This window comes from Anolis sagrei, chromosome 3, assembly GCF_037176765.1.
Source record: "Anolis sagrei isolate rAnoSag1 chromosome 3, rAnoSag1.mat, whole genome shotgun sequence".
Taxonomy (NCBI): Eukaryota; Metazoa; Chordata; class Lepidosauria; order Squamata; family Dactyloidae; genus Anolis; species Anolis sagrei.
In genome coordinates this window covers 58,937,469-58,963,410 of record NC_090023.1, presented here as the reverse complement: position 1 = coordinate 58,963,410, position 25,942 = coordinate 58,937,469, and the positions used below count along the sequence as shown (strand labels likewise).

At 36.1% G+C, this 25,942-nt stretch overlaps 1 protein-coding gene across 3 annotated transcripts in view; it reads right to left on the bottom strand.

Moving 5' to 3' along the window:
- ROBO1 (roundabout guidance receptor 1) overlaps nt 1–25,942 on the bottom strand; it is a 777,293-nt gene that overhangs the window by 278,303 nt on the left and 473,048 nt on the right. For all 3 annotated transcript variants that reach the window (XM_067466684.1, XM_060770536.2, XM_067466686.1), the window contains one exon: nt 4,931–5,257. In XM_067466684.1, the coding sequence (XP_067322785.1) occupies nt 4,931–5,257 (327 nt within the window). The remainder of the gene's footprint in view (nt 1–4,930; nt 5,258–25,942) is intronic.

The window sequence follows — 25,942 nt, the reverse complement described above, 5'->3', positions numbered from 1 at the left end:
TTCTGGAACACACTACAATTGATGCAGAGGGATGGTAAACATTATCCCTTTGTTCCTTTCCCTAAATTGTGTCCCACCCCACCACTCAGCTATGATCATTAGAAAAACTCTCACTGGCATTATAAGAGCCTATGCTTTTCCTCCCAATGTTCTTAGCTAGGTAAATTTCAAGAGTTTAACAGGAAAAATCAATACTAACCTTACTTATCCACTGTGGTATTGTGAAATGTCCCTTTCAACACTTGTGAAATGTCCCTTTCTACACTGTTATAAAGCAAAACCTGACTATTCTTGCCCATGAGATTGTAGATAGCCTCCAAAAGATGCTGGATGATGAGAAAAAGCCTAAATATACCTCTATCTGTTGTCTGTCTTGTCATTGTATTATTGGCATTGAATGTTTGCTGTATAAGTGTTCTATGAACTGTCCTGAGTCCCCTTCAAGGTGAGTCTGAAATTATTTATTTACGGGAGTACAGTAAATTAATAAAATAAATAAGTAGTTCCTCAGTCTTTTCTTCAAACCTTCTAAGATTGGGAATGGGTGTCCATATAACATAAGCAAAATTAGTGATTACTACTCCCTTTTATCTTACCTACACCTCATCATATGGGCCTTCTGGACAGTTTGGAAAGGGGGCAAAATTTGCTTACAAAAACATTTTCATTTAAACAAAAATTTTGATTGAATTTTAAAAGAATCTCTCAGACTTTTTAACATCTCTATTCCAATTCCAGTAAGTGAACACCCTTCCTGCTACTTCCCACTTCTAAAAAATCTATGTCAATAGGCTACGCCAATTCTTGGACACACATAAATTCCAGACTGTGGCAACAAATCTACCCAATAGGAGCAAAGGGCTAACTAATTATCAGAGTTTTGAACTCCTAAAGACATTGCAATGCCTAAACTCATTATAATAGTTTTAAGTTCTCTGAAAATGTGGGTATCTATGGTGCATCCAAGGGCCACATTTCTGTGTCTGGGGATCTTCAGAGGTGCACTGAGTACAGATACTAATAATTTTACATATCCAGAAATCTAGATATTTAAATAGTGAATTTCTCTTTCCTGAAAATTTCCAATAGACTTAATTCTCTTTTGAGAGGCAGAGAAAAGGAACTTCAGGGGGTTTGGAGTCTGAATCGAATACACATGCAACTCAACTACAGTAGTGACTGTGAATAGACTAGTGCAAATCTCTTTTCAGCCATAAAGTCATTAAATTGTCTTAAGGAGGACAACATCTATATAACAAAGAAAAATACTGCCTCATGTTACAGAATCAGATTTAGAAACGTGAATAAACTATGCACTTTCAAAATAGTTATGCTATTAAAAATTATTGCTATAAAATGATGACAACAAAATGTCGTAAAATAATCTCTTTGTTCAGGAACACAACATCTATGCTTTTATTTATACTATAAATGGATGCTAGTATGAACAGTTCTGGTGGCCTGATATGCAGCTGTAGCAATGGCACACCAATCCCCACCCCCATCAACCAAGCCACACTCCTCCCCAGAATTAGTTATCTATATCTATATCTATATAAATGCTCTGTGCATAATGAGTACCTTAAAAACAAAAGAACCAATGAACGAAATCACACCAAATTTGGCAACAAAACGTCTCACAACACAAAGAGTGACCATCACTCAAAATTATGATTTTGTCATTTGGGAGTTGTAGTTGCTGGGATTTATAGTTCACCTACAATCAAAGAACATTCTGAAATCCATCAACGATGGAATTGGACCAAACTTGGCACACAGAACTCCCATGACCAACAGAAAATATTGGAAGGGTTTGATGGGCATTGACCTTGAGTTTGGGAGTTGTAGTTCACCTACATCCAGAGAGAACTGTGGACTCAAACAATGGTGGATCTGGACCAAACTTGGCACAAGCACTCAATACGCCCAAATATGAACACAGATGGGAGTTTGGGGGAAGTAGACCTTGACATTTGGGAGTTGTAGTCACTGGGATTCACAGTTCACCTACAATCAGAGAGCATTCTGAACCCCACAAACGACAGAATCGGGGCAAACTTCCTACACAGAACCACCATGACCAACAGAAAATACTTAAGGCCATCCAATCCAACTCCCTTCATCAGGGCAAGAAAATGTAATCAAAGTCCTCCTGACAAAGAGCCATCCAGCCATAGATAGATAGATAGATAGATAGATAGATAGATAGATATGATTCACACACACACAGATATAGTATCATAGATTTGAAAGGGATCCTTAAAGAAGGGCAATGATATATTGCATGTTCCAGAGTGGGCAAACCAGACATTCTCCACATCAACACTGACAAAGAAACAGCAAGAAATCATGTTTACCCACAAGCATAAAGAAATTACATATATTAGAAACTAACACTTTCTCATTACTTTATTTTCCAGATCAACACACTGGGCCACAGCAACGCGTGGCAGGGGACAGCTAGTGCTTTATATATTTATATCCAATTCCTTTTCTTAATCCCTGCTTTAGCTAACAGCATCAAAGCATAAAATAAATAAGTAGGCAATATAAAATCAACTAAAATCAGTTAAAAGAAAGTTATGGTGATGATTGGATATTGTTATCTGAATAACTTGTCACAGGCTTACCCAAATTGTTTATTTTTAAACATATATATAGGTTATTTGGAAATTTGCTAGAAAAAGGAGAAACCATAAATCTTTTCGTTTTGGCAAACCTGGATAAGCTGAGGTAGATGTTTATAAAAATTGGCAACACAATCCTAAACACATTTATTTGGAAGTATATCCCACTATGTTCAGTGAATGTTATCACAATGTAAAACTGTAAACACCTAACATAAAAGAATTTTTTGTGGATATAATGGTGTGAAATGCTAAGGAAGCAAAGAGCTGTTATATAAGGGCTAATAATTTTAAAAAGTGGGAGAAGAGATATTTTCTTCTTCTTCCCAAGTAATTGTGTAGGAAGTAGTCTGGCAGGCAAGAGTATATTATCTGAGATAAGAGATGGCTTTGGAAAAAGGAAAGAGACACAAAGAGAGTCAGAGGCAGATAAACAAAGAGGTTAACTTATCTGCAGTAGGGAACTCTTCCCCTATTCTATGACTTGGAAACTGACACTTGTCCCTCCCAAAAGTCCCAGGGCTTACAAGTAAACTGCACATCCCCCACAGCTATACATTCCAATACTCTGTCGAAATGCAATGCTCTCACCTCTCTATCTTGCACATTTTTGGTTCTCTTCCATACAAAATATTTTTTTCCTTTCACACATAGCTTTCAGATATTTTTTAAAATAATTTCTTAGCCTTCTCCTCTGTTTGCCCACATTCACTCTTTTTATTTTGATCAGAATGAAGTATATTTCCCAAAAAAATGTGCATTTTGACTGACTAAAAAATATTGGATGAACTCAAAGTTAATTCATTTTTTTCATTTAATACTTTCATTTCTGAATACATTTTACAATACTGTATTATCCTGGCAAAACATAAAATTATAGAGAGACTGATCTGGATAAATGGACAGATATGAGATCTTTGACACGGCACCCTTAAATACCGTTATCTGTATAACCTGAGTAAACTTTTAATCAGCTTCAATATATATGATCAGTTGTTAAAGAAGACAAGATCAGTAGTCCAAAATATCTAAAAGTATATATTGGACATATCATATACATCAAACACACACACATACATATAGAGGGAAAGGCCTACACATACTTATATCATTCACAGGAGAAGGAGGCAGAGTGAGATGCAAGGCTCCATGCTATAGGAGCTAGACACTGTCAACGAACAGACTTCAAACATGAGTAAAAGCACAATAAAAAGATGAAGAAGCACCTTAGGAAGAGATTTCTAAAAATTGCTATTTGTTCACTGAAGTATTTTGATACTGGCCAAAATGTAAAGAAGACAAAATGCCTTGTCCATCTATTGTAAAATAACATAAAATCAAGAAGATCACAACCCTACAATGTGTTTGGATTCTGATACGCTATTCCTCTATTACAAGGTTAAATATATAGTCACCTTTGTCTCTTCTACTTAAAACTTCCTATGCAGTTTGGATTTTTAAATCCAGTCCCAAGAGAACGTGTGGACAACCCACCCCAGAAAGTGTGTGCTTTCTGAGGAGGGTGCGGACAGCCCCCAAAAAACATCCACGTTTTAAGACGGATGCTTTTGGGATAAAGGGCTATCTGGAACCGCCTTAAGATATGCCTTTATAAGGCTTAACTACAGTGAAGTAGGATTAGTTTAAAAACTACAAGGAAAGGGCCCAATATAAACCTTACCTGCTCTGTGGTAAAGCTGTTATTTATTTATGCCAATATTTCAAAAAAGAATATCATTTTTCAATTCTTTACCAAGCCCATGTCATAGAATGAATCTTGGTATCTGCTGAGCATGGGTGACAGTAGCAGCTGCCAGCGTAAACGTAACAATAGTATAAGTGTGAAATAAAGTAAAACTTGTGATCCATCAGCAAGCAATAAATGCAAACTGACTGAAAAATATAAGATATGTTACTGTAATCCTGAATAGATGTAAATGTATATGGTAATATATTTATTGCATTTTAAAACTAATTTTACATTTTAATTGTTCAGTTCTACTTTATAATTCTGTTTTTGTTGCTATTACAACTGCTATCAGAATTAATGTCTTGTGTCACATATACAGAAAACAAAATTGGATACTGTAACATTTCTTAGTCCACTTATCCATATACATCATCTGCTGTCTGCATATATTCATTACACAATACAAACACAGGTAGAGTGCTAATGCCACACAGTCAAATCTAACTAAATGTCTGTACCTTCAATGAGACACTTCCAAAATTACAAATGTTCATATTCTACTCAAGCAACAGTCACTAAAGAAGCTACCAATGAATGAAGGGAGGAGACTTACTTGCTACTTCCAGCGATGCATTGTGGCTTACAGCTTCACCAAGATAATTCCTTGCTACACAGACATAGACTCCTTCATCTGGTCTACTTTTGCGGCCATGAACTATGCGTAAGAAAAATAAAGATCCACTTGGCAGCAACATCCGATGAGAACGAGGATCATCTTTGTCAGTTTCAACCCTTTCTCCTCCTTTGTACCATTCAATAGTTGGTGTGGGCCTGCCTTCAGCCTTACAGTTCAAAGTTGCTGGTTCTCCTTTAGAAACAATTAGATCTGAAGGATGTTCAACTATTCGAGGTGGAAAATCCTCTTGACGGAGCCGGGAACCTGAAGAACAAAATCCAAATTAATGTTTTACTCAAACAGCTTGCTAAACATGATGGAAAGAGAATTTTGAATATAACAGAACCAAAATAGGATATTTTACAGCTACATTCCTTTAGCGATGTATCTGTCATCTATTTGGTAACATGTATAAAAATAGAAAATGTATTTTCCTCTTGAACATATTAACATTTTAATTCCATTTATTATTTAATACAGATGTAGGAACTTCAATGGAATCTAGAACATTTTCCCCCTCAGGACCTATTGATTGCCATACCACAATTTCGGCTGAAACCAGAAGTGAAGAAAACCCCACTTCTGGTTTTAATATTATGTCTTTCTGTGTGATTGCATTAAAGGTGAATTGTAATTCCTCAAGACTTGCAGAAGCATGATTCATACTGTTTTAAGATTTTTTAAAAAATTCTGAAGGCAATGGGGGACAATTCAAGGGTCAATAGCAAACATTCATATAGACCATTGGTCATCTTGTTGCCAATCCAAGATTTAAAAGTTTTGTCTTTTTTTGGGGGGGGGGAGAGTCTTATATCAAATATCACAAACAATGAAACAATATCTGTATTCTACAGATACCACAGACTGTCAAAAAGACACACAAATGGATTAGAATAAATCAAACCTGAGCTCTTCCAAGAAGACGGAATGACCTAACTGAGCCTAACATGCTTATGGTCATATCATGAGATGACATGACTTACTGGAAAAATAGTTCAAATGGTTAGTAAAACCTCAAAATGGTTAGTAAACTTGAAAACTTATGAAATGATTTGTAATTTTTGGATAATTGTAACATGTTGTCATTGTGAAATATATGGCTTTGAAATTGGGTCTAACATTTTAAAATGCCTTGTAGATGACAAATAAGGAAATGCCTATAACTGTATTTCAGTTAAAGTACTGTAATAAAGTCACTCTTATCTGAACCATAGCATAAACTTCCCTAAATTGTACAAGGCAGTACAATTTTCATGAAATGAGTGGCATATAGAGAGCGTTAACAGCAAATTTGATGACAGCTGCCAGAGGGGATATAATGGCTTTGACATCTGAGTAATCTTCTTCCACAGCAATACTTTTAATTTTTCTCCCCTTATAGCCAGGTTATTTAAGTTCCAATTTGTGTTTTATTGAGTAGAAGCAACTTTATGTATCAACATAAATCCTAGAAAGGGTGCCAATCCCATAATTTTCTTGTCGGACATCTGTCCCAGAAGGGGTAATTTGTGAACACAGAAGCACAATACTTATTACTTATATACTTTATCTACAAAGAACCCTCATTTTTCTTTGCAAAAAGCCCATATGCGTTGCTTCAAAGGAAACAAACATGCTGGCACAGCAAGCTCTAATATAAATTTTACATCTAAAAATGCAAAACATTGCATACGACATTCCATGCATTTGTTTGAAAGAGCAAACATGCTGCTCATAATGCTGATCATTTTCATACATTTATTTGCAAGCGAATAGCCAGATTCAGAAATAACTGATTTCCTTAGATGCTTTTTTAAAACATAAAGGAGCTATACAAAGAGCTGGCCTAGCGGGTGGTTACCAACATTATCAAAACCAGAACATCTCTTCTCTAGGTGAAATCAGCTTGAAAGCCCTTGTTGACTTATTAAAACCCCACTTGTTGACTTATTAATTTCATATAATTTTCTTGACAAGAAATACTCAGAAGTGGTTTTCCCAGTTACTTCTTTTGAAATACATCTTATACCACCTAGTATTTCTTGGCGACTTCCATCCAAGTACTAACTTGAACTAATCTTGCTTAACTTTCAAGATCAGATAGGATCTGGTGTCTTTAGAGCAGGTGCTCTCAATCTTTTAAAGCCGCAGAACCCTTTATAAAGGAAAAGTTTCTCGTGGAGCCCTAAGAAACTTTTGGCCATAGGGGCCACAGTGTATTTTAAAATGGGCTGGACAGTGGCATATGGATGGAAATGTTTATGTGAACTAATTGGGAAAAAATGAACAAATTCCTATGCACACTCCACATATCTGTTTATAATAAAACCAATATTCTTTACAGATGCGACTGTATTTCAGGTTCCTTCATATAAAGAGAAATAAATAATGCTTTTCTTGACAGGGAGATGTAAATATTGCTAAGCTAAAATATGTTAAGTGCTTTGAGATCTCTCTCTGCTTCTTTTTCATTAGAGCAAGAAACGTGAGAATTCTGACTTTTAAAATCACTAGCCCTAAATGTTTGATTTCCAACAATTTCAAATTATGACATACATATGCAAAATATGTGATCTCAGAGTTAATAAAAAATAAATATAGCCCGTGTTACTTAACATTTTCTGTACATCATTCTTAAATTTCTCATTATAAAGTTTTATCTCAAATTTGGTAACCTAGAATTACAGTGGCCACATTGTTAAGTGATACATTATTATAGGCCTACTCTGTAAAAATTATGTTCTTGAAAGAACATTTCCTGTTTATTCTGTGCCCACACTCAAGGTGTTGGTTACTGCATACCAATGGCTAAACAAACTGAAACCAGGATGTCTCAAAGAACCCATTAACCGAGTATGATATTTTGTCATTGTCTAAAGCAGTGGTTCTCAACATGTGGTTCCCAAGATGCTTTGGCCTTAAACTCCCAGAAATCCTAACAGCTGGTAAAATGGCTGAGGTTCCTGGGAGTTGTAGGCCAAAACACCTGGGGACCCACAGCTTAAGAACCAATGGTCTAAAGGCTTTTTATATGTCCAACACCTTATAGAGGTAGCATCTAGGGAGATTCCAAACAGGTGAGCTAAACACTTAATGGTTAATTACTTAATTAATTAATTAATAAGGGAACTCCCCAATTTTAAATGTTTTAACTCTTGGTTTCATTGTATTTTTCCAGATTTACAAATTTGATCACCTTTATCAATCATTATGTGCAAATCAAGAAATTTGAACCACACCATTATCTATAATCAATCCATACATGATATAGAGCTATACTGGCTATCCAGGAAAAGTCATGAACATTTTTGTATATAACCAGGAAGCTGTTGACTCCACTTTTAACTGATTTATCTTTAAATGGAAAAATAAACTCTCATACAGTAGTTTATGTGCAACACCATACCAATGTTCTGTCTGCTTGATTCATATTATTAAAATGATGCAGCTACACTTTCAGTGCACAGATAACATATTTGCTGAATGATGTCACCAAACGAAACAGTAAAATCTTATAGAGGCAAAAAAGGTTTTAACCAAATCTGTAACCTTAACCGCATTCTGCTTTCCTGAAAATGTAAGTGGAATGTCAGAACTGTCTGTATGTTCTTAAAGTTATTTATTAACAGGACATGAACCCCAGTTCAGGAAACACCAGGGACACAAAAGGTCAGCTATGTCTTTAGTTTACACAATGAATAATGCCGAATTGAAAGTATGTCAGAACCTTATAGTTGCAGGCATTTAAAATATTAGAATTATACACACTCAAATATGTAAGCAACAACTGACACTACCTAGCTCTTAGAATAGAAAATATTGGTATGCCGACAGGCAATTTGTATTTAGAAACACTTTCAAACAGTAATCAGATTATTTAAACCAGGGGTGTCATATTCACCGAGGGCCACATCAGACTTATGGTTGCCTTCAAAAGGCCATTGGTAATTGTAAGACTGTAAAAATATGTGTTGCCCTGGCATCGAAAGTTTTGCAGGCCTCATAAAATGACATACTGGGCCAGATTCAGCCCACGGGCCCTGTGCTTGAAACGTGTGAATTTAATATGAAATATTTTCCTCAAAATACCAGCACACCCAATTCATAAATGTTACACTTAATGGAAGATCAATAGATATAATTTTTTTTCTATCTAAAAGTTAGAATTCAGGTATACAACTAATAAAGGAAACTATGCATACATCGTTTATGCATCGTTTAGTTTAATGGAATCTGTCCCAAACTCGAAATTCGAAAGAAAAGAACTTGAATGCCGTTACAAATTTAAATTCGTGACATAGTGCTGTTAAGATATACAATAAGTAAAGTAAATCAAATAAGAATCCTACAAAATGAGATTTGATTGCACAAAAATACTGATTATGATTATTATTACCTCACAATACTACAACCTATGGAGCCCCTGGTGGCGCAGTGGGTTAAAGCCCTGTGCTGGCAGGACTGAAGACAGACAGGTAACAGGTTTGAATCCGGGGAGAGGCGGATGAGCTCCCTCTATCAGCTCCAGCTCCTCATGCGGGGACATGAGAGAAGCCTCCCACAAGGATGATAAAATATCAGATCATCCGGGCGTCCCCTGGGCAACGTCCTTGCAGATGGCCAATTCTCTCACAACAGGAGCAACTTGCAGTTTCTCAGGTCGCTCCTGACATGACAAAACAAAAACTACAACCTGATCTTCAACAGCCTCAACTAACTTAATATAAGACCTCAAATATCACTATCAAATGGTCAAACATCTGGTATTATTCAGAAGATGCACTTAATATGGTTCATATTCATCTTATTTATTTAAAAAGAGTAATGAAAGCTTAACTGCTTTCTACTAATCAGAAAGCCTTGTAAACTCTCTCTTGCACTTTTACATATAGGTAAATTGGTAAGCAAATAAGCTTTTTCTGAACCAACAGTACAGGCTGAGCATTTCTTATCTGGAATTCTGAAATCCAAAATATTCACATCCAAAATTGTCCACTTCACTATCTGGAAGAAATACTGATATTTCCTTTCTTATGGTTCGTTGTACACAAAATTGTTATAAATACTGTGGAGAAAATATAGGCTGTATATGTGTATATGAGACATCAATTAATTCCTTGTTTAGACTTAATTCAAATCCCTAAGGTATCTAAATATGTGTATGCAAGTATTTTAAAAATCCTTTAAAAATTCAAATGCAGAACACTTCTAGTCCCAAACAGATACTCAATTTGTCCCACTGCCTTTCCTTATAACATTTTGGAGAGAGTACTTCAAAGCAGACCTACTCAAAAGAGTGTCAGCTTCCCATTCACACATTTTCAGAGATTTATTATAGTGGGTGATCAGGCCTTACAGAATGAGGGAAAATGCCATTTAATTCCATATAACTTAAGTGATATTTTCAAAAATTTCACATTAACCTTTTACTAAGACTCAGTTTTAGCTCCTATTATGAAATCTGTCTCTGAATCTTGACCCAATATCATGGGTGGGCAAATTATAACCCAAAGTCACATATACATACAGGTACCGAGGCCCCAGAATGCATTCCTTGAAGCTTGTCTGAAATCCACCCCCAACACTAAATTGTAAAATTGTCATCCGGAATAAGAGACATCATTATGGAACCATTAGTTCCAGGATCCCCTATGGATACCAAAAATATGTATGCTCAAGTCCCTATTTAAAATGGTGTAAGGCAGCAGCAGTCAAGGCAATACCCCCCCCCCCCCTTCCCAATCAGGTGCAACACAGTCTTCAGGTTCTTCAGAGATAGGGAAACCTTAAGAATGCAGTGTGCCAGGCAGCTGTAGCTTGCCACTGCAACCTTACATCATTTTCAATAGGAGACTGAGCATGCACAGTTCCCACAGGGGATCCTGGAACCAATCTCCTTTGGATAACAAGGACTCATTGGAGTCCTTGCCTCATGTTCATAGTTGCAAGGCCTGCAGAGATATTGCAAAACCTTCAGTTGCTTCCTCCCAACCCTCCCCCCCCCCCAATTAAAATGGTGCAGGGCAAAAACAGATGCAGCAGCAAATCCCATAGGCTGCCCACTTCTATCTTGCAAAGGAACCTTGCCACCTTGAAGAAGAAACAGGTGGCTGAATCCACTATGGACTGAATCTGCAGGTCATGAACCTAAAGATCAGGCAGGCTCACTGTATTCTGCCAACTGGCTATTTTGCCACATGTGCAGATTTAGCCATAGTTGCACATGTTGTGATTATATTCAAATTAGATGACTGTAACATATTCTACAAGAAATTGCTCCTGAAAAGTGTTGAGAAATGACAGATACAGTATAAATTCTGAGGCCTATTTTATTGTAATGACCATATTATTAATAATTTTGTTTACATTTCACCAACTTCCAGTTTGCTTCAAGGTACTGACAACTACCATTAGAACATTAAATGGATGGGATCAGGACTTGTCTGTCAATTGTGATCATCTTCATAAGCCCTGCTCTGCATTCCACCACAAAAAAGAGGGACAGCAAGGAGAGATGAGAGCAGAGAGGACAGAAATCATTTTCCATACCAGTGCCCAAATTGCAGAATTACCTCACATGGGAGATGACACTGACACCTTCTCAGTTGTCTTTCAGGCATAAAATCAGAACTGTCTCCCCTATCAGCCTTTTAGTATATTATGTTCTTGACAGTTTTGAACTTTCTGTCATCTGTGTAACATTGGTTCTTAATATCAGTATGGAGAGGGATCTTAGGGATCATAGACTAACACAGCTATACCTCTGAATTGGTTCGTAATAATTTTCCTGAAATTTTCTTCAGGGGCAAATATTTATTAATTCTGAATGATAATAAAGAATGTTTCTATAAACACGTGAGTGTATGTGCCTTCAAGTTGTCTGCCATCTTATGGTGACCTCATGAATTTCATTGGGTTTCTTTAGGCAAGGAATACTCAAAGATAGTTTTGCCAGTTCCATCTTTTGAAATATAGCCTACTGCACCTGGTACTTCTTGGCAGTTTCCCATCTTGGTAAGACACCAAGATCAAATGGAATCTGCTCTCCCAACTTGTATATTGTATAGCTTCCAGGATAGTGCATTTGGGGTGTAAAAATAAATGGTTTATAACTGTGATAGCTTGCATCCTGTTTATGGAGAAAGGTATGAGATAAAATAAAATAAATCACGATTCTTGCAAGGATGGATTGAGACAAAATAAAAAGCCACCATTCAGCAAACGTGAACATAGCTTACTGTTTTAGGCAAAGCTGGGGCCTGTCTACACCTTAAAAACCTTTTTTTGGTCTGCATTTTCAGATCCATATGGACCCTGCATTTGATTCATTATTGCCACATGCAGCAATTCCACTGTGAGGTGTCCTCCTTCTGTGGCCAAATGTGTGCTTGCTTGAAACACCAACCCTTCCTCCTGTTTGTTCTAATGGCAGATACACAGTACTAGCCACTTCCCTTTCTTTTCCTTCCCATCATACATGCCAGTATACATATTTTCACCAATAGCTGTCCTGTTACACAGCGATGCACTAATACTTAATAACATTAATAACCACAAATTACTCCAACTGAACATGGTGAAACTTCTGAAGACATGTACAAATGATCCCATTTTTAGCAATGCAATAGACTCCAAGGAACAGTATGCTACTAATACAGTAGAAATGTGTTTTAAATTGTGAAATATTACATGAAAGGGACACACTGATATGAATTGCCCAATTTTTCCATGACACAAAAGGTAAGGAGATTTTACTCATTCTTTTTCAGAAGCTTCTTTGAGAACCTGTCATGAATCTTCAAACTTGTGCTTTGTTGTTTGACTTCTATTCAAACATCAAGTGAAACGGGATTCTTTTTTTTAAAAAAACGACTACATAATAGTCCCACTCAAGGAAGAGATTTAAGGAGCTCTGGTTTACGTGAGTTATTAGCCCCTGTGACAGAAAGTAGTAAAGCAAAAATTTAAAGGTAATTTTGTAAAGACATTTATACTTCTGGAAAACAAAATATTTCAAATGGCCTTTTAAAGGATTAGCAACAAATCCTGGAAGGAATGCAGTCAAGCGTAGTTATTCTGAAACCATAAAGTCAACTTTCCCAACATTTAAGAAGCATTAGTGGGCACACTAAGTTAATGACGCACAGGAAGACTAAGAGGTGTGATAACTTCACAGGTAAAGCAGTAAGACCACTCCTTAATAGAGGCTGTAATAAAAAAAGTTTAAAAATGCTATCATTGCTTCATAACACATTGCAGGAGATTCCATCCCATTTGAAAATCTCTTTTTAATTTGTGTCAATGTATTATTTTATAATTAGCAGAAACTGTGCTGTGGTTCTCTTTTTTGTCCTGAAATATTTTGGTTGCATTAGTCCAGATCCATGAGAGTTTAACAGGGACACAGAAGATCTCCATATACTCTGCCTATACTCTGAAATCAAATTCTTGGCCTTTAAGAGAAAGCTCCCATTAAAACTTTTTCAAGCTTCAAAATGCCTTGTCAAGGAGTCCAAGACAAGCATTATACTGTGCTGCAAATAATGGAAAGCTTTAGCTTGAAATCTCTAACATGAAAACCCTGGGTCACTAGTGGGATTAGAGCAGATACATCACTTTCTTTCACTGAAAAGATAAACGATCAATCAACTGCTTGAAAAGCAATGCTTGCTAACAGGCTTAAATTACAAACTAGATTTGGAGAGAAAAAAACAGCACTACTTAAATACTACGTATTTTTCAAATGTAAATATTTTTTTTTAAAAAAATTCTACCCTACACAAATGAAGGGAATTATAACCATCCTTTGGTCTTATATAAACATTTCTAGAATGACTTAATGACTTCAGTGGGACTAATTAGATGGATATCCACAAGCTTGAGGCTTACAAGCATCCTCTGTGTTCATTACTAATTCCAAACATATTAGTTAGAAGTTTAAATTACCTAACAAGTAAACAACAACTTCTTCCAGTTTCTAGTTTAGAAAAAAAATTCTACTATTTACACGATACAAATACTTTATTATTTCTCATTAGATTGTATAGGCTACTATCAGTTTTAGAACTTTTAGTAGAAAATGGAAAAATACATGTTCTTGCTGATTAAGAAAACAGAAAATTATATTATATCTTTATTGCTTACAAACATGGAATTAAAAGATAGGAATAGTTGGGTGCAATTTTAAAATTACTATCTCATACTATTTTTGTCTTAGAAATTGACTAAAAACCAACTACAGTATATTAGTTTTCTTACAATCATGTTTTGTGTGTCTTTATGTGAAGTTGTTTTTAACCCAAACTTTTCATTAGAAGTATTTTAACCCATTTTTCAATTTCCAAATCAAAATATTGTTTCAAAACTATTGTTATTCCAAAATAAAGAAATAGTTCTCACATCAGTATCATAGTAAAAAATTGCTTTATTTGTCCAAGTGCTTCATTTCCTTGTGTAATATCTGTGACTAGTTCCAGCAGTAATGGAAATAGCTGATATTCAAGAGTTCTCAAGCTATGAACTCAGTTATGACTTCATTCCCACTTTTTTGGTGCTGTACAACAATCTAAAGACAGCAGCACTTATTCTGTTTTATTTTTGCAGGCCAGTAAGCAAACTCCAAATGTATGGAACACAGACTAATCTATGGAGATTTTTGCCCGTTTATTTTCTCACCTCTAGTTTTAAGTACTAATTATTAATTACTCTTTAGAGTACTTTTGGGGAAACATTATGAAAATAAAGCTCACTGAATAAATAATCTTATCCTTGAAATACGAGTAGAATGATCAAACATTTATATTCCAACCAAAGAGATAAGGTGATTTAAATGTTTATTTCAGCAATAAAGCAATAAACAAAATTTTGAAGTGAGAAGCAAGGGTCATAGTTTTCTAGATTATTTAGAGTATCACATAAGGATGGCTACAACACAAAATCTCAATAAAATTAAATAATAAAGCTTTATTCATTATGGATTGTATAATGATCTTACTTGGAAAAAAAACAAGAATTCTATATAGGTTGAGTATCTCTTATCCGGAAATCTGGAATGTTCTAAAATTGTCCACATGACAATGAGATTATGACATCTTTGATTTCTGATGGTTCGGTGTACATAAATTTTCTTTTTCATTTTAAAATATTATGAATCAAATAACATTTGGCCTATTTGGGTAACAGAATTTCATGTTTAGCCTTAGTCCTATCTCCAAAATATCACATTATCTACATGCAGTATTTTAAAACCTGGGAGGAAAATTCCAAATTCGAAAACCTATATTGGCGCGGAGACCAATATAAGATATCAAAGTATGTAAAAAGAAAATGTATGTATTTAAAAATTATTATTTTTGAAATAGGATATTGGGAAACTACACTAAAAAATCTAGAATACAACAAATAAAATATCATCCCAAGATAAACTACAATGTACCAGCTCCAGCAAACAACCTTAAATACATTAAGCAATAGGCTTGGGGCCAAATCAGTTTGACTTAAAGTTATTTGTAGCATTCGGTGGTCTGTTTTGTATAATCCCCCAAAAACAGAACAGGGAGGAGGGAACCAAAGAGTTCAGCAAAACAGATCAAAAGAGCTGGATTTATCAGCTACCGGAAAGGATGGAGTAAAGTCTGCATTATACCTGAGGCAAGGGTCTGCTGTGGGGTTTCCGGAGAAGATCTTGCAGTGTCTTTTCTCCCTCCCCAGCAACGGAAAAGTTCCCTAGGCTCCGCCTCCAGAAAGGGCCCTGCTGGGAACTCGTTTTTCCAACAGTACTTGCATGGGGCGGGCACTGAAAAGTCTCTGAGTTCCTCTGAGAACATGATGGGAGTTGAAGGTTTTTTCTCTGTTTCTCAGCCAATTATTATTTCGAATTTTTAACATAACATTTTTTTAAAAAAAAAGACAAACCGCAAGAGAGGGTTCTGAAAATTGTAGTTACCGGTTGTGTCCATTCCCAGCCTGGTTGTGTCCATGCTCTGATTGGCTGAGAAAGGACACAATTGGTGACTACCATTCTCTGAACCCTCTCTTGCGGTTTTTCCTATTTATACAATGTAATGGTAAAAATTTAAAATAATTCTAAAAATCACTAGATTTGTGAATTGTTCTGAAATTTAGCAAGCCTACAGTTGTAAATAGGGTCTAAAATGGAGGCAGTTTTCATGCAGATAGGCCTTAAAATGACAGACGGATTGAGCCTTTAAAGTTTCCCATTGTTAGCCAATGGGCTGAATTTTTGCCAAATGAAAATGGCAACACTCCTCCTGATTCAAGTAACTTGCCAGTAAACAGAATGAGGGGTTAGTCGAAAATGGACCCCGAAACGGCATGCCTTTTGGCTGAATTGCACACTTCTATTAAGCAAACAACCTTCAACAGCATCTTAGTGTTCTATGTACTGATTGTGCACATGTATACACACATAAGATTTTTGTTCAGTGTACTTTAGCAAGCAGTCTGTTATTTCAAAAATGCAATAAAATATTTTTAGCATGTTGCTTTATATAAATATGCATTCGCAAAATCATGAAGAAGTTCTTTAGACACTCTACCAGGTATGGGATAAATATACAGGCCTGTCAAAAAGTCTATACTTCCACATCACAGTTTTTCAAGACATAACAGTTAAAAGGAATAATCTGTAAAATGAACTACTGCTATTTTATTTTTGTCCTGATTGCCCCAGGGTTTTCTTACTGCCTATGCAACATGTGCCAGTGTATCAAATTATATACAAAATCTGTGTAACACATTTAATCATTTCGTTCTTTCTTTTATGCACATGCGGTAACTATTTGTGCAAAATAACATGAAATTCAAGCATGAATAACCACTTTGGACCTTAGAGAGGTAGTAGGATTGGATAGGTTATAAGATGGGAGTGGAAGTGTCCAGCATAAAGAATATGTGTTTACTGAAAAAAAGAACCAGAGGTTATGGGGCGGCTGTGGATTCCACAGACAGATGGTGTCAACAGACCACTCTATTAGTCAAGTCTGGCAGAAGATGTATAATAACCAGCTTATAAAATGCCACCAAAACTCAATACAGCATAAGGAGAATACATTAAGAGTGTGGTTTTGCAATCTGATACAAGACATCCTTTACTACATTATCTTGTAAATCCAGCCATTGTTCTCATCAGTTAAGTTTATAGTTTGCTCTATAGACTCTGGGAGAAACTAAGCTCTCATACCAAAGAAAAAATAGTCCCACAAGAACAGCTGGTATTAACAAGTGAAAAGAGTGAACCTAATAGTTTTGCAATCAAAGCCTATTAACTAACTTGTTTTTTTGTCTTTCCCCTAGGAACTGACACCACTCAAACCTGATTTTGGAATGAGATTCCTTTTTTTTAGAAAAAAAAAACAGTCTAAAAAGCCAAACAATTGCCCTTTATGTGGTTACTATTTGTGATAGATGCATGACCACCATCAAAGTGGAAATACTAGGGCTGCTAATATTCTACTGGTATAGAAAAGGTACAAAGACTCAGACATCACACCCCAAGCATATTAGCTAGCCAGAAGAGGATAGTGTAACATTTCTTGGCCATTGCGCTTCACTGCTTCACAGATAAGCAACAGGTAAGCTTGGTTTTTAAAGAAACAGCATGAAAAAAACACAATATTGTTTCAAGCAAGATTTCTATACAACAGAAAAAATTAAAAGAGCACCTCTCAGTTCCTGCCATGGGTGTATATCATCAATCTGCATATCCTATAACCTGTTACATCACCTCACATGCTGCTCCAGAAGGTACCCAAATATCTGGGGCTATGGAGGGAAGGCATTGAGGTGAAGTGGGTAAAAGAGACGAAGTCCTTGGGTTTCCTGCTTGGGTTTGCAGCTGGGAAAGTGAGCATAGGACTCTAGCCACAGGTGCAAGACAAAATCTTTGTATTTACCTAGTCATTTAAAAGTCTTTTCTACAAACGTATTTATTTAAATCCATCTATGGATAAATAGTCTACCATTTGTCTCCTCCGCCCCACCCCCCTTACAGTAGGACCCCTCAGGACCTGTAGTTTCACCTACTCACATCCACCAAAATACAACCTCTCTAGAAATTATTAGCTGTTTCTCCAGGTGATTCTACAATATGCTTCTTACAAAAGTTGCCATAGTTGTATTAGAAGACCTTACAAACTCCTAGAGAGAATATCTCTCTAGGAATGTTCGTTATATAACTTCCTGTGGACATCATTTCAATTAGATTCACTATTACTCTATTACCTGCTTCCACAATAACTTAATAAATGTACTATATTCCCTATGGTCACACTGTACTCTAAACTGCCTCAACATCTTTGATATAGGATCATATATGTTTTAAATAAATAAACTCTATTAAATGTACAGAACACAATGCAAAACATTACAGAGATGCATATGCAGCAGACATCTGGCACTTCAGAAACATTGGAAAAGCACTTTGGCTTAAAATGTCAATATTCTAGAAGCAAATGAAATGCCAGGATGTTGTGATCACCATCCAGGCCTCAAACTCATTCCAGGATTTCCTATGTAATCATATACAGTGAAACCACTTTCTTGAATACCAGTTTGAAACTGAGTTGAGTGGACATTTTTGAAAATATTTGTGTAGGGATTAATGAATATCAAAATCTTTGCTTTTATTTATTTTATTAAAATAGGATGCTTAACAAAATAGTTGCAAATTATTAAAGAATTAAATTGTAAACATCATTTCACTTAATTGATATATATATTTCAAGCTTTGTAGGGATATCTCACTTTAACAACTTTGATGAACATTTCAGAAAGTTTGGTTTTTATAAGTGAATATTTCTACATATTAAAGGTCTATATCTTATAAATATCTTATAAATAACAGGGAATATGAAAGCATTAATTGCAAACATAATTGCAAAATAGTGGATACTTCAGTTCTTTAAATTAAAACCATTTTGATGAAATCAATTTTAAATGCTAGGCAGTTGCCCTCTACTACACATAGAACACAATATGGGAACAAAAATGCCAACTGTGTGTGCATGTGTTAATTCTTGTATGCTAGTCTGTCCCAACATAATTTTATATATTAATAACAACAATAATGCACCCCTGCTCTGGGTTAACCTATGAATAAAATTAATGCATATTAGTAATTAAAAACAGGGTTCTGTCTTTGGAACAACATTGTGTACATTACTTGAGGAACATTTTTTCCACTGGCATGCCACAGCCCACAAAAGTACAAGGCAAGGCTCTGCAAGCATTCAGGAAAGGGTAAAGCATTATTACTGGGTAACTAGTACATTGTGTGTTCAAATAAAGCCAGATGTCTATTTCAGTGTTTCAGCTTTTGCTCTACAGGCCTGTTTTCAATATGGGATGTTTAAAAAAGTACAGCAAATGAACCTTTGTTCACACAGTTCCTCCAAACAAGAAAAGAGAAGGCTTGAGAAATATAAGCAACAATATTTGTCATAAAATGACAGGAGTTTGGGCCTGTCCCTTCACAGTCAATCCTTTGAATTCAGTCCACAGATATGTCATCATTTTCTGTTCCTCAAATATGGAAATTCAAGAATAGCTTGTTTGCCAGGGGTGCCTAGATTTATTTCATTTTGGGAAAGTAAGTTAATATATTGCAACCTATAGTTCAACAGATTCTATTGAACAAGAGTGCAAATGCTTTTTTCAAAAAATTACAGTTGGAACAATGCCTCAAGCATCATGCCTACTACCCATGCTAGCCAGTGAATTCTGGGAATGGCATTAAACCCATAGTTTGGGGAGAACATACGTAATTCCTTGTGAAAGTTTTTAATTTCCTCAGCTGAAACCAGAATACATTGTCTTCCTGCATACGTTGTAAAACTAGGGGTTATCATGGTAAAGACATCTAACAAGATTATCAAGGTCTGACATTGAGGATATAAAGCTGACTTCCAAGTATGTGTGGGTGTTTGAAATCAAGACTCTTGATTCCATAATGAGCTGTACTACAAATTTACAAGAAATAAGAGCTGTTCTATCCTCCAAACACGCTATTCAAGGATGTTCAAGGATAAGCTTTCTTTAAAGTTAAGTACATAGGAATTCTCCTTTGAAGTGAGGTAGTACAGGTTCTGGAACAAGGGGAAAGCATAGTTCAAAGACAGATACCAAACGATTAAATATTTTATTGCCCAACCCTCTGTAGTTTATATGTATCCTTTGAATCTAGGAGCACAGACAGGAAAGTAACGAAGGAAGGTTCTGTACAGGACACTTGTTTGAGAGACTCTTGGACATCTGAACAATATAGTTGTTTGCAACCCACATGTACATAAGACTGAAATCAACAGAAGACTCCATGTGGTCTTTGAAGTACAGAAGAGTCAGTTCATAATCTCTCCATACACCCATTCAGTGGTAAAGAATGGGTGGTGTTTTTTAAAAAAAACATGAATAAGACACTGTCTAAATCCTGAGACAGGCTAAGTTTGTACTATTATCAACCAACTCCACTTTTTGATATGAAAAAACAATATAATATATCCTACATATAAGCCAAAGGAATAATGGTGCATCTACACTGTAGATTTAATACAATTTGACTGAATGGTTCATTGCTATGGAATCCTGGAAGTTGCAACTCTGTGGTGCAAAAGTATTATAAGGGAGAGAAGGCTAAAAACCTTGTAAAACTACAACTCCCATGATTCCATATAATGGGTCATGGAAGTTAAAGTGATGTCAAACTGCATTAATTCTACAGTGTAGGTAGATGTACCCTTAGATGTGCACGTTTCTCCATCACAGAATGGCAATTCTTTACAAGGGTTCTGCTTATCTTTTAGATGTCATATATTTGAACAGGAGTAAATTGAATGTGTTTGAATATGTGAATTGAAAGGAAGTAAACTGTACAGTCAGATTATTATTATTATTATTATTATTATTATTATTATTATTTTATTTACTTACTTTTCTCCCGTGGGACTCAAAGCAGCTAACAGGGTATTAGGGATAACTAATACAAAACTCATCATCCCACCCACCCAAAATATAACCCATAAATCCAGACATTGCAAAACCAGAAGTTACATAAATACAAATAGACATAAAAATAATAATATGCAACATAATTATTAAAATTCCTGCACCTCAGGTCACTGAGGTTGTCCTAACACATTAAAACATTAAACATTAAACTAAGCAACTCAGAGCTCCAACTATTGGCCATGTGAATCTTATCTGGTCAAGATGACTGCTATTGTGTGTTGTCAGGAAAGGACTGTTTCCATAAAAGGGCCTTCACCTGGGAGTGGAAGGCCAATAGCGTGGAGGCTGAATTTAACTCTCTGGGGAGGGAATTCCAGAGCCACAGGACCACCACTGAAAAAGCCCCCTCTCTTGTTCCCACCAACTGTACTTGTGATGGTAGTGGGACCGAGAGGAGGGCCTCTCCTGATGATCTCAGGGCTCATGTGAGCTGGTAGGAGGAGATGCGGTCCCTCAAATAGGCTGAGCCCAAACTGTTTTGGACTTTATGGGCTAAAGCCAGAACACTGAATTGCACCCAGCAACAGACTGGTAGTTAGTGTGGTTGCTTCAGGAGCGGGATAGTTCTTTCCCTGTATCCCGCTCCTGGATGCAGTCTGGCTGCTGAACTTTGTACCAGTTGTAGTTACTGAACACTCTTCTGGGGCAGCCCTATGTAGAGTGTGTTACTGTAGTCTAATCTGCATGTGACTAAGGCATATAGGCCCTGTAGACCTAGACGGACTGCTTTGTGGCACACTCCCATAGACTATCAGCTCTATTATTATGTCTGGAATCGCTCCAAAACAGCACAGCTTCAAATTTAGAATTGTACCACATATGCCAAATTCATCCTAAAAAATGGCAGGTAGATGGGCTCTCCTGGCCAAAGGGGACCGTAGTTTAAATACACCTAAGCACAATGGTAAATCCAGCACTGGATGCAATCCACAATAGTGCTGTTGTCCTTTGCCGGTATTACTGAAATTTCCAGATGAATTATGCTGGTAAAGTCCACTGCCCTCATGTTAGTTGTGGCTTCTCAAGTTACTCTGGTTAGATTCTTAGTAAAGGTAAAGGTAGTCCCCTGACATTAAGTCCAGTCATGTCTGACTCTGGGGTGTGGTGCTCATCTCCATTTCTAAGCCGAAGAGCCAGCGTTGTCCGTAGACACCTCCAAGGTCATGTGGCTGGCATGACTGCATGGAGCGCCGTTACCTTCCCGCCGGAGCAGTACCTATTGATCTACTCACATTTGCATGTTTTCGAACTGCTAGGTTGGCAGAAGCTAGGGCTGACAGCGGAAGCTCACGCCGCTCCCCGGAATCGAACCTGCGACCTTTCGATCAACAAGCTCAGCAGCTCAGTGCTTTAACCCACTGAGCCACCGGGGGCTCTGGTTAGATTCTTAGTCTGTAATAAATGATAATTACATCATTCCCTCAACTCCCATAGGTAGAGAGAGAATTTTCCAACCTACCACTATCCTGTATTTTTCTTCAAGATAACTGTCCTGGTTAGGACAGAGAATATTTTACACTGGATTAAAAATTATAGTGAAAGGAATATCACTAAACAGTTCAGTGGTCTTTTCTATGTAACATTTTCTCTTTAATATGGTACTGTGTGCACCATATCGGTGATGTAAATTCTTTCACCATATCTTCAAATCCAGTTTATGGCTCACTGTAAGTTACAGTTGTGTACACTTACATTCTGAGGTCACAAGTTATAGTGGTTTTCATGCTAACACAAGGTTAATTATTAGAAGAGACCAAAAGGCCACAGAATTTAACAGAGGTTGGGTACTTAATTATTTGCCTTGGTGTGAAATGAGCAGGGGCTGTTAAAATACAATCTGCAATTCTAATTTTATATTTTTATTCTGTAATCTTTAACTATTGTTAAACTGTTGTAGCCCAACTAATAGTATGCTGAATTTAGTGGTAATCAAGTTATTTTTAATTCAGCCAAAAGTGTTTCTGTATGTTTTATAACACTGCCATAGAATTGCTTGCCTTCTTCTTGAAAGAGGTCTGGCATTTAAAATTATTCTATGAGCAGATTCTCCTTAATTTCCATATAATCACATTAGTGATGATATACTGATATTTTTACACAATTAAGACATCAATGTATATAACAAAATATCTTGCTACATCCCAAAAATGCACTCATTCTTTTCTCTCTGTGTCTCTCCATCACATATCCGGACACATTACCTTAATCACAAACGTTACATCAGTCACCTTCTGTGAGCTTGCCTGCTTCTCCAGCTCTCTCATTCAAACAACCATGAGAAATGACCAACAATTTCCTCTTAGCTCCCATTGAGACATTTACTATTGCTGTCCCTGGGTCATTAACTAGTAATCTCCCAATGGAAGGGAAATACCTAGCTAGTTACCATATAAGTAAGTAAGTAAATAAATAATCTTAACCAAGCAAAGATAAAACAACATGCACCACAAGCACCACAAAAATCTATTTTCCTTCACTATGTAGAAAAGGAAAGGACCTAATTGGAATGCAGGCATCAAATCAGGAGTACCTTAATAAGGGTTTTCCATTGATTAACCAAGCAGCTTTGCATGGGGAGAGGGTTTCTTTCTTGTATTCAGTGGTCTATTTTTATTCAGAATAACTCAGTGGCTTCCTAAATAAATCCATGAGAGACTACAGTTCTGTTGTCGGTGCTAGCAAGTGTTTTGCCTAATTCCAACAGCAAGCCTAGTATTCTTATGACAAAAAGGGCCTATTCTTTGGAGTAGCTGAACCCTGGAATGGAAAAGGAATAAGGAACAATGTAGGAAAGCAGTCAAATGTCATTGGTGTCTCTCACACACATAGGGGATGGGAAAGAGAATAGCTGACCTTCCCAGATTAATTCACTAGAAAAGGTAACATGAGGTCGAATATTCAAAGTATGCAAGGAAAAATGTTTACTCCACTGAAAATACAAGAAAAATAGATACATAGATTATGATAGAATGATTGATTTACTAATAACAAGTTTACTTATTAATAGTTTGAAGGATTCTCTAAAAGAATCAGTCCTTACTATAATTATGGTTTGCATACTTCCATACTGAAATCTAGGTAAGTAATTGAGAGATCTGGGACATAAAGCATGGGAATAATTTGTAACATTGTTATTCTGTATTTTACAACAATACTGGTACAACTTAAAATATCTCCAGCATCTTCAAGGGTCATTTGAAAATATTTAGTACTTTACATGTTGTGAGTCGGTATTTAGCCAATCAGCAATCGCAACTTATGTTGCACTGGAAGAGTGAAGTAATTAAAAAACTGTAAAATCCAAGTGCTTGAAATATTCAGAAGTGGATTTGTCAAATTGATGAAATATGTCTGCAGAGAATGGTTGCTCTAGTTAGATTTGGTTTCTGTCCTCCATAAATTAATATGACTTTTCTGATACCTAAATAGCTCTCTTTATTCCATGAACAAAATTTTCACACGACAAGCTAGCACATAAGGTAAGTATAATAACAGTTTGGGTGTTGGACTGGATCTGAGTTCAAAAACCCACTAACAGGGTGACCTGTGGCCACACACTCTCCTTTAACCTGACCTACCTCAAAGAGCTATTGTGGAAGTAGAACAAACAGAAAAACCCAAGTAAATTGGCATGAACTCACTGGAGGAAAAGGTAGAAGATGAATTTAACAAATGCACAACAATTAACATTAGATTTTGTTTCTGACTTTTAAACTGATAAAACGTTTAAAATACGAAGATATATTCACTGTGTATATTTTTTCCATGTTAAGGCTTCCAATACAATGAAGTGATCAATGTAATATTTCAGTGTAGATCTATTTAAATATTTTGATCACTTGACTGTATGTCTGTTTTCTGAATTCAGAAAGCTTTCCTGGAATCCTAAAATGGTAAGAGTTGGAAGAGTCCTTATATGTCTTCTACTCTAAATCTCCACTCAGTGCAGGATCTCTAGCTAAAGTATCACCAGCAGGTAGGTGCCCAAGCACTTTTTGAAGACATTCAAAGAAGATCGCCTTCACCTCTCAGTTAGTTTCACTGACAAAATGCTCTTACTGTCAAGACGTTTCTTCTAATGTTCAAATGAAAATTTCCTTCTTGTAGCTTCAAGCCATTAGGCCTGGCCCTGTCCTCTGGGGCAGCAAAAAACATGTCCACTCCTGCCTCTCTGTGACAAGCTTTTGGAGCATTCAAGTATTGCAGTATGTATTTTTAAAAAAACGTAAGTGGAAAAAGGTACAATTAAAATTATTGTTATCCTAGAGCTGTAACTAGGATAATAATAATTGAACTCCATGGTTTCACATTGATGTGATGTGACATTGGAAGATGTATGGTGGTGGTTGGAGTATGGAGGGATGGGTGTGCTGTTTTTGTGACGTGTGCTAGGGAAAGCATTTAATTTTGTTGTACAATGACAATAAAGTTATTCTCTTCTATTCTATAAAATAGAAATGCAACATTAATTTTAGTTGCCTTTTAAATATCTAATTTCAACTAATCATACCATAGAATCAAAGAGTTGGAAGAGACCATGTGGGCCATCCAGTCCAATCCCCCTAGTGTATATATGGACATAAATCCAAATATTTTCCTATTGCTACACATTTTGTATTTTAATGCAGCCCAATCTCTGTTTTAATTCATTAAAGAATGTGAAAAAATAAAATGTATATTTATAAATCCATAGATATGGTTAGCATAACTTCTTTTAGAGCTATACAGAAAGTGAGGTGCTCATTCTGAAAGTTGTATTTTAATAGAATTTGCTATCTGAAAGAATACAATTACAGTCCTCCTGTAAGGGTGCCTAATTTTCACCTTTCTTTCATTACACACATAATGGAAGAGGGAAACAAAAGTTTCTTTGTTTGTGTACATTAGCTCAGAGCTATAAAAATCATTCAGTGGAACTTTTACTATGTTTTCACCCCTTCCTTGCTT